The sequence below is a fragment of the Anopheles maculipalpis genome, chromosome 3RL (assembly GCF_943734695.1).
Source record: "Anopheles maculipalpis chromosome 3RL, idAnoMacuDA_375_x, whole genome shotgun sequence".
Lineage (NCBI taxonomy): Eukaryota > Metazoa > Arthropoda > Insecta > Diptera > Culicidae > Anopheles > Anopheles maculipalpis.
The window spans coordinates 42,744,132-42,761,063 of NC_064872.1; the positions used below are offsets into that span (position 1 = coordinate 42,744,132).

The 16,932-nt window shown below is 39.1% G+C and overlaps 3 protein-coding genes across 3 annotated transcripts in view; 1 reads left to right on the top strand and 2 right to left on the bottom strand.

Annotated features, from left to right (window-relative positions):
- LOC126564696 (rab GDP dissociation inhibitor alpha) overlaps window positions 1-16,932 on the bottom strand; it is a 442,469-nt gene that overhangs the window by 128,762 nt on the left and 296,775 nt on the right. The window lies entirely within an intron of this gene.
- Window positions 1,797-3,455, top strand: LOC126564572 (PAT complex subunit CCDC47). The gene is made up of 3 exons (XM_050221648.1): window positions 1,797-2,711; window positions 2,791-3,135; window positions 3,203-3,455. The coding sequence occupies exons 1-3, from the start codon at window positions 1,803-1,805 to the stop codon at window positions 3,440-3,442; spliced, it is 1,494 nt and encodes a 497-aa protein (XP_050077605.1). The 5' UTR covers window positions 1,797-1,802; the 3' UTR covers window positions 3,443-3,455.
- Window positions 7,969-9,031, bottom strand: LOC126565025 (PI-PLC X domain-containing protein 3). Its single transcript, XM_050222165.1, has 2 exons — window positions 8,778-9,031; window positions 7,969-8,704 (listed from the first exon to the last, which is right to left on the bottom strand). The coding sequence occupies exons 1-2, from the start codon at window positions 9,029-9,031 to the stop codon at window positions 7,969-7,971; spliced, it is 990 nt and encodes a 329-aa protein (XP_050078122.1).

The following is a 16,932-nucleotide window of genomic DNA, read 5'->3' on the forward strand; positions in this document are numbered from 1 at the left end:
TATTTTGATATGTTACGTTCTTGTATGAAACGTATATGGCATAAGAAACAATGAAATTGTTTAATTTTTTATCTACGTTTGGTGAAATGAGGACATAGGTTTTTACATTGTACTATGACGCATGGAGCATGCGGTTGAGTTAAAATGGAATGGGTTTTTTTTTTCAAATCGACCGGCGTTTTTGTAAAATGTTGCATAGCACAACTTAGATTAATTAATCTTACTACAGCTCAGTTAATACCTCAACAAATTTATATCCTTTACATACATTTATTTTTTCTGCTTTGGGATTTCGTGTGTCGAGAAGGAATCACATTGTGCAGAATTCGGTGGACTTGAACTGTCTTTAAGTTTGTATGTTTTGTACATAAATAGTGTATAAAAGATTTTTACGTCATTTCAAATGTAGAATTTACATGAAGTGTATGGTCACTATGCGTCACTAGTTAATTGAATTTACATGGTTGTCAAGCGGTGCGTTTCGATTTTTAAACCTACTTGTAAGATATTACTACTACCCCATGAAGGTAGTAGCAACCCCCCCCCCCCCCCCCCCCCCAAGGCGTACCGCGTTCGTCAGATGCATATATTAACTTTACCTTGCATGCTGGGGTAAAAAGCTGGAAGAGAGTCTTCACCAGAGGTCGACATTTAAGCATAAGAATTAGCTTTAAGCGTCGCGATGTAAATTTTTTTTTTGGCCAACTATCGAAACTGTTATCAAGTTCTTTTGCACCGAATGTTGATACAGTTTTGCAAATTAAATTCTGTTGGGCATGTTAACATTAAGTTCTTATTCATAACGCGAAATCGAGCGAGAAATGAAAGGGCAATGTAAACGATCTGTTCAGTTATAAAATTTGTATCATTATGTTTAAGTTATCGCGCTAAAAAAATGTTGCAACGGATTTCGGATGGTTTTTTTTGCTCGCTACGTACTTTGAATTGTAACTACTGCTTTTAAACATTTACAAAAAGGACACGAATGGGGCGGATCAGAATGGCAAACAAATTGTAATCCTAATGTAAACAGGTGGATATTAATGTCGATTAGAGTTGACTTCTTTCTACACGATGGAAATAAATATAAACAATATAAAATTCATGAGTTTTTTTTAGAAAAGCACCGTGTTTGGTTGGGACCTGAGCACTGTATAGTTGAATATTTTTGACCATCCATAAATTACGATCCCTTTTCCTACTGCTCGAAGAAATGTGCTCCTAATTCCAATTGTTATGAAAAATTTGACCTAAGAGGTGGGCACATAATGCCATAGTGCTGTCACGTGTGCTGAAAGTGAAAAATCATCACAACTGTTGGTCCGTTTATAGTGCATGTGTTAAAGAGTGAAGCGATTAATACAGGCTGTCTGTTTATAGAAGATTTTAGCGGCATTTGCATGCTCTCCGGTACAATATGTACTGCGAAAAGTACGTCGTATTTATCCGTCAAATCTGTCCGGCCTCTGATTGGGCCTATTAGTCCCCTAATCTTCGAATCGATATCATTAAGCCTTGATTGCATTAAAGAAATAAGACTGAATTGTAAGTTTTGATCGCGAAGATGCTTTAAAAACGATTTGCTAATGAATTATTGCTGTGATTTAGGTCCATCGGAAACCCCATACGACTGACTCGGACTGGTGGTAAGTTTTTGCTCATAAACATAATCTCTTGAAGGGACTACTCCGTTGCTGTGGCTGTCGACGGAGGTGAGATGAAGTGATTTATTTTGGGATACCTATTTTTGCACCACAATCTCATTTCAGGAGTTTCCGGACATCAGCACAACCACTACCACCATGCGACTGCTGCTTCCACTAACGGTAGTGCTGGTAGTGCTTTGCCTATCACCCCAGCGCCTCACTGCACAAGATCTCGAGGACAATGATTTTGCCGAGTTCGAAGACTTTGATGACGATGAGTTTGTAATGGGAGAAACACATCAGACTGGGCAACAGGCACATGGACAGGCAGCTCAGGGAGAAGGACGGCAAGGAAACGAAGCGGAAAAGATAAATTTGAAGATGAAGTCCGCTTCGCAAGACAGTGAAGACTTCATGGAGATTGATGACGATCAGGCAGACGAGGACGGTATCGTGGAGGACGAGGACAGTGAATTTGAGCATTTCCAAGATGAGGAAGAGTTTGAGGGTTTTACCAGTACGATCATCGGTGATCAGGAGGAGTTGCGCCAGGGGGAGCCGGTCGGAAAGCATGCGGAACCGAAGCTAACGATTCCGAAAGTGCCAATACATTTCCGCACCCACTGGGATTCGTACTGGATGGAAATGCTCATGCTAGCCGGTTTAATGGCGTACTTCGCCAACTATCTGGTTGGCAATAAGAAGAACTCAGCCATCGCAAACCAGTGGCTATCGATACATCGCACACTGCTGGAGGACAACTTTGCGCTCGTTGGTGACGATGGCAAAAAGGAAACGGAAGGATCGACCTTTAGCTTTAACAAGGAAAGCGAAAGTGTCTACACCCTATGGTGCAGCGGACGGACCTGTTGCGAAGGAATGTTGGTGGAGTTGAAGATGATCAAACGGCAGGACTTGGTGTCGCTGATCGCTGGCATAATGAAGCCGGTACAGGATCAGCTGCATATCAAGGTGGAACTGTCGGCGGACTCGATGGATAACTTTGTGTTTTGTGTGGCCAGTCGTAAGCAAGCTACAAAGATGTTCAAAGAGCTCAACGATTTGGTACGTTGCATTGAAGGGGGGAGATGCAAGAATCGATTGGTTAATCGTGTTCTTAACATTTTCTATTTATTTATTCCAGAACAAATTCTGTTGTCTAGTCAACAAGGCCGAGGATAAGTACAACATTCCCGGTTTTGCGTTGTTATCGGAGATTGCCGAGGTGTCGGCCAGTATATTAGATGGTAGAGTAGTAGCAGCTTTAAATAAGTACTCGCACCTGATCGACTACATTCACCTATCGGATCAGTACAGTGGTCCGATTCAGCAGGAAGATCCGAACCAGCTGAAGCGCCCGGACGTGCGCCGTATTCTGCACTGCGGATTTAATGTGCCCGTGAAGGGCGATCTAGAAGAGATGAAACCACTACTAATACTCGTGTTTTATTTGATGGATCGTGTGCGTCGTTTTAAACTGTCCAAGGAGGTAATAATAAGCATCCTACCAGCAGGAAACATTGGTTATTCATTAAACTATCTTTCAACAATTGTAGGCAAAATCAAAATCGGACAAAAATCGTGCTGCCGTCGAGGAAGAGTTTATGAAGAGCACTCACCAGGCCCGCGCCGAAGCGGCCGCATTGCGTCGCGAAGAAAAGCGTAAGGCGGAGAAGGAGAAAATCTTAGCCGAAGAAGATCCGGAAAAGCAACGGCGCTGGGAAAAGAAGGAGCAGAAACGCCAACTGAAGAAGCAAGCACCTAAAATGAAGCAGCTTTCCATTAAGGCCCTGTAAACCGGGGTCCAAATGGCGTCCCGATGGACATTCATAGCATGATTTGTTTAGTTATTGTTTACTAAAATCATTCTAAAACCAATAAACGGCGCCAATTATGCGTTGGGGGAGGATAAGGAAGTACATTGACAAAAGTAATGTTTAGAAAAAATTGTCCCTGAAACACCATCGGGCGCTACAGTTTTGCCAAATGTAGGAACAAACGTAGAGTAGGCGAAACATAGAAAGGAATAAAGAAAAATTGGATCCATGGCGAAAAAATCTTTGCTTCAGCAAGTTTATCACTGCCAAACGTTTCACCACGAATTCAGTTTGTTAACTGTTCAAATTTTCCTTGTTTGCCAAAAAACTAAGCTGATCAACTATTGCTTCAGGCCGTTTTAGAGAAATTCCAGTTTTGATGGGCTGGAGACCTTTGCCAGAAAGAGTGACATCCTGCATTATGCCTACGTCCTTTACGGTGCAGTGATCGAACTCCTAAACGTTGTGTCAGGGACCAAGTAGAGCACGTAGACCCCAGGGGCATTAAGCTTATTGACCAGCTGAAAACTATGGCGCAAGATATAGACGACGACAGTCGCAGAGTACACAGAGTACAGTGTGGTGACCTACAGCTGCTAAGTACCAGGCGTATTTGAAGTCCATGCGGTCCCAGGCTTTACGCGAACACTCTCCAAGCTAGAAAACTATTAGACGTTGAGGATATCGTACTGTTTTCGGTTCCTCAGACTGTTTCCTGGTAATGTGTCGCTAATTGATTTTTTTGTCTGACCGCCATTAGTGAGTCCATGTACTCGTTAGCATCCTTGTCCACTGTCTTGGTCTTTTTGTCTTCTAGAATAAAATGGCTCTAAGTTGCTGTAACAGGGGCTGAGGGTCCGTTGAATTCATGAATAAATTAACTCTATGTTTATGTGGAAGACCCTATGATTGACCATGGCAATGACGCTAGGTAACTTGCCCCTTCGATAAGTAGCTCTTTTACGGGCCTTAGCGCGACGCGCACACTTCGACTACGAAGTGTCTTGATTTGTAAAACTCCATATGTGACCAGGCTCTTCAGACGGCAAGGTAGACACTTGGTAGACTTGGTACTGTGAAAGCCGAGGTCACCGGGTGCAGGTTTTTGTTCCTTGAAATGAATACTTTTCTAGGAGTTGTATTTGTTCGCATTGTGTGATAATTTTGAGGTAACTGATAATAAGATGTATGATAAAACGAATGAAAAAAAACCCTTCTAATTTCCGGGTTGTTCCAGCAAAATGTATATTTTCAATATCTTTAAACTGCTCACAACTATCCCGCTTGTCCCACGGTTTCCAACAGTCACAAATATGTTTTAAACATCACAATTACACAATGTACAATGTTGTTTCCTGTCTTTGTTTAAAATATATATGTATGTATTGTATGTATATATTTATATTACCTGTATCGTGCTGCAAAATAGATGCTGAACATCAACAGTTTCCCGCATCTTACTCTCACGATCATTTGAGCTGTTTTTTGAGTTAACCTTTTTTTAACAAGTATTGTGCAAGATAATACTAATATATCGTATTTATAGGTGGGCTATTATAATCATGCTCGCTCCCTTTACCTTTCTTACCACATTCCCCATTTTTCCCAGAGCTAAAGAAAGAACCACACATGTTAAGCATGTGTTTCGTTACTTTTTTGTCAGTCACATGCATCTCACATCTCAATCTCAAACGTGTTCATAAATGCTACGAAATTGTGTGTGTGTGTGTGTGTGTGTGTGTAGTTTGTGCGCTTGTGATGATTGTTGATTGAGTTTGATTTTGAGTTTCTATCAAAATAGATCAGTCGTAAAACTAGCTACACAATGTACAATAATACATACGATACATGTTATTATGCTGTTATTCCGAATACGAGAGTCAGGCCCAACACAGGCAGGCTTTTTTTCTGTTGTTGCTCCATCTTTTCCACTAACTGTCTAAACTGTCCAAAGAGACTAAAACTGTTCTCCCTACAGTAGAGTTGGACGGGAAGTAGTAAGTGGTTTAAAGAACCCGATTTTTAGTAAAGATATTCTACCAGCATTGCTATATCTGATGTGTAAACGCTGCTAATTCACTGTTGAAATGTACAAAGTTTCAAAGAAGTGCTTACTTAAAGTGAAGAACGTACTTTTCTCGTGCAGATTGATCGGTTAGCTTCGAATTCCTATAACTGGTTTTCGTTTTTAGGCCCCCTCCTGTCCTGTGTGTATATTTTAAGTTTAGTCCCGTTTGAAGCGCTGGTAACACTTTCTTTCCTTTCTTTATCATACCAAATTAGCTATATTTTTATAAACTCCTCAACCAACGCCCACAGGCTTAGGCTACAATGCGCCTAATACGTTCTCCATTTAACAACATCTATAGATCGGAGATTATTCATTCCGTTTTGTGTATACACATTTAGACACGCTTTTGATTTACTTCAGTATTACATTCGACGTACCAGATTGTATTCGGAGGTATTCGGAATCAGAATGTTAAAATTTGAAACCATTCTTTTATTCCGGTTCTTTTACTAGCCGGAACCGGCTGCTCGGTAATGGTTTGAAACATGAATGTAAATAACAACATGTAAGAATATTGGTTTGTGTTTTTCTGTACGATTACACTAAATGTACTATTTAATCTCTTGAACTAATGGCGTTCACAGTCCACTTTTAGCACAACAATTTTCCAACATGCATCGTTAGTGCACCTCCTGTAATAGTAGTGCAGTTTGAGTTTTGTGCAAAAACTGGTTATGCTGTGTATGTATGTTGTTAAACTGATTATCATTTGTATATTGTACCATTTTGCCTGACGATTGTCCTTTGCCACTTTTAATAAAGATTTTTTTCTCCTCATTTGTTTCAAGATGATTGGAAGTACGGATATACGTTTTTATTTCGATACAATTTAACTGTTGTGTCCACAACAAAAAAAAACTCATTGTTTTACAACCGCCTAGACGGGTAGGCCATATGTTTTGTATGGGAGTTTTAATCTTTCCGGATTGTAAAGCTAATATCTTTCGATCTGCTCGTCGTATTTGCATGATTTTTTAAAAGAAAGGTTGGGCTATTTGTTGCCTAACGAATTACATTTTGTTGAGAGTTTTAAAAACATACCTGTTCTATTTATTTTCGCTTCCAAAGCGATAAACACTTTATCTCAATGTAAAAAGCAAATAGTTCAGTTATTATCCATCATCAAACTAAGTTTTCTTTGTTGGTACAAAAAAAAACAGGTAACTATTACCTATGGTATGGTAAAAAAAAGATGATGAATCAATGTCGTATGCAACCGAGCATCTCCGGGATGAGGCAAAGAATAAGGAGGAAATGCCTTATTATTAATGTTCATTGTTCCAGTCACATATGGTATTGACAATACGGCGACGTCCCGTCATACTCAATAGTAAATTAATTAATTAATTAATGCCGTTTGATTATTCAAACAGGTTTTCTTTTAAGTTAGAAAGGATTCAAATGAAACGCTTATTACTCAGTCATGAATAAATAAATCAATTGCTCAAACACATGTAAGCGAAGACTGGGAAAATATATATTCTAAAACAGTCTCCTAAAATGATCATTCAGTTGCAGAGCAAAGCGATTGGTTACTAAGAAATGGATTAATAAATAGATGAGAATTTCCACAAAAAATTAAAAAAATATGATAAATATGAGACATTTGAAATCATATGATAATTTTACGATACTATTCAACCAAATTCTTATAAAAGAAACTTGTAAGGCTGGTTTAAACAAAATAAGTAAGTTTAACAACACGAAGATTGCGAATTTTCAAAGAAAAACTCTGTTTAGTGATCAATTAATTATCGTAGATGATTGCAGCTTTGGAAGCGAAACATTTAAAAGAAGAATTATTACAAATTTCTTCTACATATATTTCTACAGGCAACAAATAGTGTCTCCTTTCTCAAAAATTTCCAAGCACATACCTCGAGTAGATCATAAGATACAAGCTTTACAATCCGAACAATTGCTAATTCCCATACAAAACGTATGATCTACCCGGGTAGGCGGTCGTAGATGTAAGGTGTATCAATCGAAAAAAAAAAAAAATTAAAAACAGATGTCTAAATAAATTGCTCTAAATATTCAATTAATTTGAAGAATGTACGATTTCTCTATTAAAAGAGATAAAGGAATTAAAGTATGAAACTTGTCCAGGTAGGTAATCATCGATAATTTTGCTAAAAGAATCTACTTTTTTTTTATATTTCCTATCAGTAGTCCAGCAGATGCGGTGCAATGAAAGGGTTCGAGAATATAGAAGTTAAAAAGCTAAAAAGCACATGATTTTTTTTGCCGTTTGTTAAGAGGAAATCATATTCCGCATCGAAACTCAGATCGACAACGTAAGTAGTATATCACAGTAAAAACGAAAAAACTTAAAGCTGTTGAAAGGATTGTATCCACTTTCAATCACTGCTGCCAAATATTCAGATCTTAAACATATAACGTCCAAAAAATTCCACTTTCAATGGAATCCTTTTTACGAACTCTTTTTAGATGGTGAGCTGTGCGTGCTATTGTTTTCCTGCTCTAACAGCTTCCTGTTTAGGCCGACCACCACCTTGCAAAACTGATTGTCCGCTATGTCGACAAAATCGGCCAGAAACACATTGGTCCGGGGCTTTTCTTCGCCAGCGAATGTGCCCGGCATTTGTCCCTTGATCCAGTCCATCAGCTGTCTATCGACCACCTTCGCACAGGTGGACCTGAGCGACGACATAAACCGAGGCACTATGTAGCGTACCGTCGGCGTTAGGACGCACTGTGACACGAAGCCGGTGTCGGGGCGCCGCTGGGTCAATGATTCGTCCAAATACTGCTGCAGCTTCTTCACATTAATCTCGTTCGGCCAGGGTGTTGGCCAATCCTGGCTCAGCCAGAAACGCTCATTAACGCACGCATCGCTACGGTACACGATCAGCACCTGTTTGCCATTGCCGGTCGCCGATTCTAGCGTACATTCCTTCAGTTCGCTTACATTGCGCGAGTATATCTTACGGTCAAAGATACGGTTTAGTTCCGCCGACAAGACGCAGTGATCGGTTGGATTGAACGAATAGAAATGCTGACAGTCTAGTACGACGAACTCCTTCGGATGTGTGCGAAGGAATTCCTTCAGCAGATCGAGCGGTTCCGAGATTTCTTCACAGAACAAACCGTGAACAAAATAAAACTTGTTCTCGGGTCGCTTCATACAGATGCGTAAATCGAAGTACCTACCGAACAGAGGAAATAAGTGGGGAATTAAAGATTTAGTTATGTAGCGCTTTTGGCGATGTGACACCCTACCTTACGCCAGCCTTGAGCTGTTCGAGCATGTTGTACCGTTGCGTTACGGCCCATCGTCGCACGACACAGGGAATGAACTTGTTGAGCGTACCTACGATCGGATCGGCATCCGGAGCGACCGGTGCTTTGTTCTTTATGCCGTACGACATCGCGTCATGTGAGCCGGGAATTGCTAAATGTATGAGAGGTACTGCTTTCAATTCAGCCGGTAGCCGTCCCATCCAGTTTTCCAGATCGTCCGTAAAATCAATCATGCTTGAATCGTTTTAGCAGCTGCCAGGGAAGATTTCGTTTGCTATCTTTGGAACGAACGTAATTCTATGCAATACAGAAGTGTTCTAAAATAGCAATCAAAAAATAAAAAAAGCCAACGTCAGCGAGAACAAGTAGAAACATAATTCAAAAGTGATTATTTACTAAATGGTTAATACAATGGTTAATAGTTTAACTTTGCATGGCAATGAAAACAAAACTTTTTTTTAGATAACTCAATGCAATTAGCATTGGTTGATTCCAAAGACATCCAAGAAGCATTTCTAACATAAATTAACACCCCTTCCCGGAATGACCTTAGGCAGGATTAGAGACCTATGGGATGGCTGTTGTACATATATATGTTCACTTTTTTTCAAGTTCTTTCCGGGACTGGTAAAATCATCTGATTTGCCAAAAAATAAATAAATAAATTGATACTGAGAAATTAGTTGCACGTTTCTTTGATCGGCGACTATCACACCGTTAAAAAAGATAAATTATCTTCAAAGCCGCCGTCAACCGCTTAATTTGAGTCATTTCACTTGAATGGTGTGTGGTTCACGACAATATCCATCCTGTAAAGGATCACCTGCGCTATAGCAAGCACTGATCGGGCAGGGGCCCTTATCACAATGAATATGCGGACCGAGGGGAAGGTTCTTTGCGGATTCGGGAACCCGACCGCGACCGCTGACTCCACTTAACCGTAAACTTGCCACTGGCATGACCACATCGGACCCACTTTCAGAAGGTGACCTTTGTACGATGCCCTTAAAAGAAGGGATTACTCGGGATTTACCTAGGAGACGACTTTTGGTTTACTCAAGATCTACTTCGCAACACCGGTTTATACTCCGGAATAATGGACTAATGATATTTTAGTATACTCCAAAATTTGCTCGAATGTAAATCCAATATTTCGTTCGCGGATTCGGTGTAGATCCTAGATGATAACACTGAAATATTTTAGCTATTCAAAAGACATAGTTTGAAATGTAGAGATCGTGAACGTTAGGTTGTGAATACATATAAATAATAATTAATTGTAGACTAAATTTTCTGAACAATAATTGTACTACGTGAACATTACCATCACAAGCAATACGGTCTGGAAATCCTGTATGAGTAAAAAAAAAGCAATACCGCTACATAATTATAATTATTAAATTAAACGAATACTGGATTCGACGAGGCTTTTAGGTCTGTAGAACAAACAAACGAAAATTAGATAATGGTAATAACCTAACACTGTATAGGACGAAATCAATAAGATAATACGAATCGTATCGTCTAACAATTCACACAACCAATGCCAATGTTACAGACCATGATGTATTGCATCACTAACAGAACCAGAGCATTGGTATGACTTTGCTCATTAAAGAAGGATTAGAACAATTCTGTTGGTTACTGCATTCCCGTCCACTATCCATGCCCGATCCAATTTCACAATGGCAGTTCTTCAATTATAGGTTAGATTAAGAGATCTTCATCCTATATCCTTGAACTTTGGGAGGTACATTAAAAAATCATTACTTGAAGTACTGCAAATGGCAATTTGTTTTGGTTGTGTTATTATTCATGAAGGCCAAATAATAATGGTTAGATACTTATAATTCAGTCTCAAAGTTCGTACGTCCTAAAGACTCGGTAAATCGATTTTACCATCATGTGCACAATTTCATAGCAATGATTTTGCTTTCTACAGTATATTTCGAAAAAATAAACCGGATAGCGGAATCCGAGTTCTAGACAAAGTTTACTATCATGAATAACAAAAGCACACACATATTTACTAGGAGAGTCTGGAGTAGTGATGAACATTTCGTACACCACGGAACCTTTTATTTTCGTTCCGTTCTTTCAGTGGACCGATCGATCCTAGGTGCAGATAAAAAGTAAATTTTGTTAATTTTTCTTCTTTTGTAACTACATGTTTTTGTTCTTGAGAGCCGACATCTTCAAATATAAATAAATTAATATTTGTGGCCTTGCAGGGATGAGGCAACCGAGTATGCATTAAGAAAAATTAAAACATTCAGCACATGAAAGGTTGAGCATACGGCGACGAACCGTAACACTTTAACTAAATTTTAATAAAAGAAGAAATTTCTGCCCTTGAGATTGTTAATCTCTAACACTTCTTTTTTTCCTGTATAATGCTGCATTACATTACTACGAAAGCAATGTTACAAGTAGCTAAGTAAGTGTTAACGGATGTTCCATTTATTTTTCAGATGTTCAGTGAAAAGATATTATTTGAGAACTTGCGATACTCTCTACGAAATATGGCTGCACTCAAATAAATTATGTACGTTGTGTGGAATAGAAGACAAGACACGTGACAGCTATTGCTCGATAGATAGTTTCACTCTTGCATTTTTTTTATTTTCAGTTAAACTTTGAAGAATCTACTAGGTTCCTTCCCTTTCCGGAAAGAAACTAGTTCCGTTCCGTTCTGTTCCGTAAAACATGAAACCTTCCCATCACTAGTCTGGACGATTGTACAAGCTCCAGGAACATCTGCACCAATACCATGAATAATTGCAAAAATCAGCGACCACGGTTGGTACACGCGGGCACATTCAACCTATGCACCTGGAAGCCCATTCGCGTGCGCCTTGTTATACGGTAAAACTTATAATTAGGCAAGCACGCGTGTTTTGACAACGCACAAAACCTGATGTGCAGGACCAGGCCACTCACACACCACCAGCTACCCCTTTCCAAGGCTACCCAAACCCAGTCCAGCTAGTTAGCCAGCGACGCCAACAACGATGACGAGAGCGGTACTAAAAATACCCACTTTACGCTGGAAAAACATGCAAAACAATGCCCATGCCCTTTCTTCTGGCATCCGTCTGTGTGCTGCTTGTGTGGTTCAGGGGGAGCAAGGGCGATGGTTACCGAGACCGGATGCGTAGGGCGAACGTGGATGGTGGATACGAACGATTAGGAAGCTAAATTGGATCCGTTACGCTTTCCGCCATTTCCGCGCCGGTACTTTAAAATGGCACAAATGGGATATTCTAATTAACTTCTTCTCTGCCAGCAAAGGGACGAAAGCAAAACAAACCCCGGTTGCCCGGGTATACAAAGTCACTGGTGCTCTGCTGTTTTTTAACTAAAGCTTCGATACAGTACAGTGCCTGATGATTTAGCGGTGTCAGTTTCTAAACACGACACAATCGCAATGAAATCCCATCAGGACTGTTCCTCGATAAGCGTGATAAGGTTATAGAGCAGAAGACGAAGGAGAAGCAAGATGCCTTAAACATTGTATTAAACACAAAAATGAACAATTTAAGAGCATAATGAATGTCTCATTATTTAAATTGAATAAACATATAAAAAAGCATACAAGCGTTTGGCTGCATGCTTTTTCGGTTTCGGAATTCACAACATTGTTGAATATTTAACGATGCAATCACAATTGAATGATGCTCTCTTCAATGAATTGTTTACTTAGTATGATTGATTTCCAGCCAGCTCGCGAATAAGGCTACGAAACTGGGATCCAGAAACCAGGTGATGGAATAGGTTCTCAAGGCTTCTGTATATTTACGTTCGGAGTCCTAGGGGATATTTCGTAGCTCACGCATATTATTAGTATACACGATTTGGGTAGTTTAAAATGTGACTGTTAGATTCTATCGCATACTTCGTGTTCAGTGTAATAATAATGACGAACTAAAATTTAAAAAAAAAAACAAATTCTTAAATTATGTAACATATTTGAAAAACAAAGCTTCTATATACATGCCTCAAATAAATAAAATAATCTTGGAAATGATCAATTGTTTATATTGGATAAATTTGTCTCAATAATGAGTTATTTTAGTTGGGAACTGGTCCGATTAGAAGCGGTTATAAGAGTGCTGTTTGCCTAGATCATATCCAAGCAATCCTTTGGTCACACTTTATCGCATCAGAAAGTCTCCAGGGAACGGTCCTAAGCAACCGCACAGAAAATTGCTCACAAACCCTTACGTAACATTACGAAACTTTTCAAGGAAGCCAATATCTCTGAAAATTCTAAGCATAGAATCATCAAAGATAAAACGTAAACCCAATGTCTATAGTCATGAATGAAACATGACTTATTTGCAAAACGTTTGAAGGAACTGCGAGTGGTTCTTTAGAAGAAATTGCTTCAAAATTGCTGGATCTAATTAGTCGTAGAAATTGTAATTGCCTTCACCGGACTACTTGGAAAAAGCCCTGTGAAGGTGATGTTTAAGTTGCGTACCAAGCATGTGGTGGCCGGTATAATTATTATTGGCTTGGTAGTACATCAAAATATTTATATTTTTTGTCCTACAAAGAATGAGATGTCACATCAAATCTCAACTCAACGATGGTTCATGGACACCATGTAGTTTTGGTTTAAAAAAAATCATACAAAAGATAGATCCTGAAGTCTATCATGACTCACGCGTGGCAGTCGATAACAAAAACTGAATGCTACAGACGTGTTCTAGAGGACTTATAGGACTTAACAAACATTTTTATGCTCAAAAATTGACAACATTATTGATGATAGTAACAATTTTTTGTTTAACTAAAAGAAGATAGCACTCAATAGCATTTCGTTAGAACCATTCAAATTGAACCGTTTGAAAACAACCTAAAGCAATTGTCTGCTTATCGAATGGCGATAGGAATAGAAGCATAAATATTTATTGAATGAATACATACAGTGTAGGACAGTAGATTAAGAGCACCTGGTATTGTATATAACATAAATTCGTTCCAATCATTGGATAAATCTTTAATCGACTAAAGTCTTGTTCTGCAATTCTGTACATAATTTGACCAAAGTACATAGGACCATTCATCACTTTAAAACTTTAAAATTTTAACAAAAACATCTTTATTGTTTTGGACATGTTCTTTTTTACTATTTTCAATTTAGGAATTGGAATCCTTTTTTAAGACTCAAACATTTTAAACAGATTTTAAATTAGTACAAATGATCTATGAAGTTATGAGCAAAAACAAAATTGGCATCGATACGTCAAAGACTGATGAATAATTTACCAAATTTTGGTAAAGTTATCAAGAGCATTATGTTTAAACACTGGATATAAAAGTGATCTTAATCTACTGTCCGACACCAATCATTCTTCAATTCCTCATCATAGAGTGTTAAAAAAGGACGAAGTTTCCCATTTATTCCTATAATTCCTCATCATAGCATATTTGTTTAAAATATAAAGCCATACTGTTAATAATTCGTCCCGTTATCATCTGTTTCAATCTTATCATTTATAATTACTGAAATAGTAACGAAACATGAAAGTGATTAGGATGTGATTTCAAACTGATATTATGCATTTCGAAATGCACTACTAGAAAGTGTTATCTTCTTGTCACCAGAAGGTAGTTTCCCCGCTGTGGGTTGATGTGATGTCTAGACCACAAGCCTTGTTATCGTGCGCATTGAATGAGATCAAGGTCATTTCTGGGGAGTATATAAATTAGCAGTAAAACTCATTCCCACTGACACACACACAGCAGATGAGAGAGATACGCGGAAATCTATCAACTTCCGCTAAAGACACTCCTTCATGAAAAATGTTTTAAATTTTCTATTTAATAATTAAAGAGACCACAAAACAACACAAACAGAAATTCACGAAAAACAAATTAACAGCGTAGAATGTAACGCTTCCCGGTCACACTTTCGCACCGTCTTTCATCGAGTTCTGAGCACAGCCCTGTGCACGGTGGTTGATAATTGAATTTCCTGCCAACGACAATTAACAACCGACGCTCGGATGTAGTACCGACAGGCCCCGCACACGATATCGACTGGCGAAATGTGGTTAACGTTTTGCAGCCGTACGCGGCACGAGCCGCTTCTACCAAACGTGTCCTCACCGTACGCGCGGCGTTACGCAAAAACGGACTACAAAAACCAATATCTAAAAGCGTCACCCCACCAGGGGGAGTCGAAATCGGGTGCCTGCTTGCCAGCTTCTATTGCGGCAATATATCATTACGAAAACCTTTTTTATTTGTTGCCCAATGGGGCTGCTGTGCTGGCTGACGTACGAGTTTCTGCATTCGCGAAAATTTCTTTGTTTCTTTGGCCTGCATTTTTTGTATCGTAGCCGATTGTTCAATCGATACGCACTTGGGGATGCAGCGGGGCCTAATGTGCTAGTAGTGCACGCATTTGCGCTAAATTCGTGCTCAATGATTGCCGCATTTTTGGCATTGTTGATCGTTGTTTCCGAAAGGTATTCATGTTTCGAATCGGGAGCAAGGATGCACAATACGGCGGTTGGTCCGTATGTTTGAACAATGCCGACGGTATCTCTGTACAACGTTCAGAATTTTCATAAGTTTATAAATTTACCAAAGAACCTGCAGCCGTGTGATGAGCGTGTATAATCTTTCCATTCCACATTCGGAACGAGAACCCAGCTTATTTATGCACAGGGTACAGCAGCACAATCTTCCTACTGAAAAACATGCATGATTTTGTGGAGTTCTTTTTTGTACGTGTGGCTTGTTTTCAGTCGTTTGCTACCGCCTGCTTTGATCTCTGCATATTCTATGTACGCCCGAGGATGTTTTTCTACAAGCAATACACGTGCGAGATCCTCCAGGGATACCATTCATCATCAAATCCTTGGAGATCTGTTCTGGATTTTTTGAGGCACTTTTCAACACTGGAACTTTTAAACCATCTTTTTCAATGTTTTCCGGTCGCTTTCTAATATGGATTTGATGTTAAAACCCCGAAACAGATGAACCGAACTGATTCAGAATGCTTTACACCATGTCGTAAACAAAGCTTTGGTTCCGAAAGCAACTAACCTTTTTTTGGTTATTTTCACGTGATGCCTTTCTTCGGTGTCCTGATGGATATTAGCTCCAAGCACAAAGATTTCACCACCGATGAATAACAAAGAGTGTGCACAAAGAAGAAACACTCTGCAGCCCGTTTTCACATGCGTTTTCGTGACTGCACATTACGACTCCAACATTCAGGGATAGCTTCAACTAATTAGCATCAGCATTATGGGGGCAGTTTTTTTTTTTGCACACACTGATAACAGATTCTGTAGAGTGCTGCAACTAACAGCACTGAGAAGGAACAGAACACTGTCACTAAACTGCACAACTTACTGTGTAAAGCAATGCACAGAATAACGTTTGTGGGGAGATCACGGCCCTTTATCTAATTAACGCTCCCAGCTCCAGAAGAAGCAAATTCAAGACTCAAGCTTTAGGACGATTTACGAGGATTTCTGCGGTACTGGCTGTTCATGAAAGCTTGTTTATTTTGACACACGGCTGCTGGCTGTCATAGCGGGTGAGCGCGATGCTACAAAAAGCACCAACACGAAGAAGTCGCTCGATTGATTGTAGCTCAATTGAGCTGAGCAACGATTTCAATTGCAATTGTTTTAATCAGCTCTACCAGATCGATGAAATAAATTTGAATAATTTCATATATTGTGTAATCTTTTCACATTTGTAGAATATATCTATTTTGCTTCAAGAACATTAATAAAACTCTGGAAAGATAAGGAACAAGTGAGATGCATTTTGTGGACGCACCATTTGTAGCTCATTTACGATTTGACAGCAACCATGTGTCACAATATAAACAAGCTTTTTTCTAACTAGACTATTGTTTACAAGTGCTGCATTTTTAGAAAAACAAACAACCTGATTTTTTTTTATTGTGGACTATTTTATAAGTTTTTAACATTATTCCAGATGTACCACGTACAATACCAGTGACGACTGCTGTTGAAGTTAAAAGTTATGTTTTTCATCCATAGTGAATTTTGTAAACAGAGGTAGACGGAGCGGCGAAAGGGGCCATCACGATAGTAATATTTGATTTGGCCTTTTTAATCGAATTTTTTCAAAGTGTATA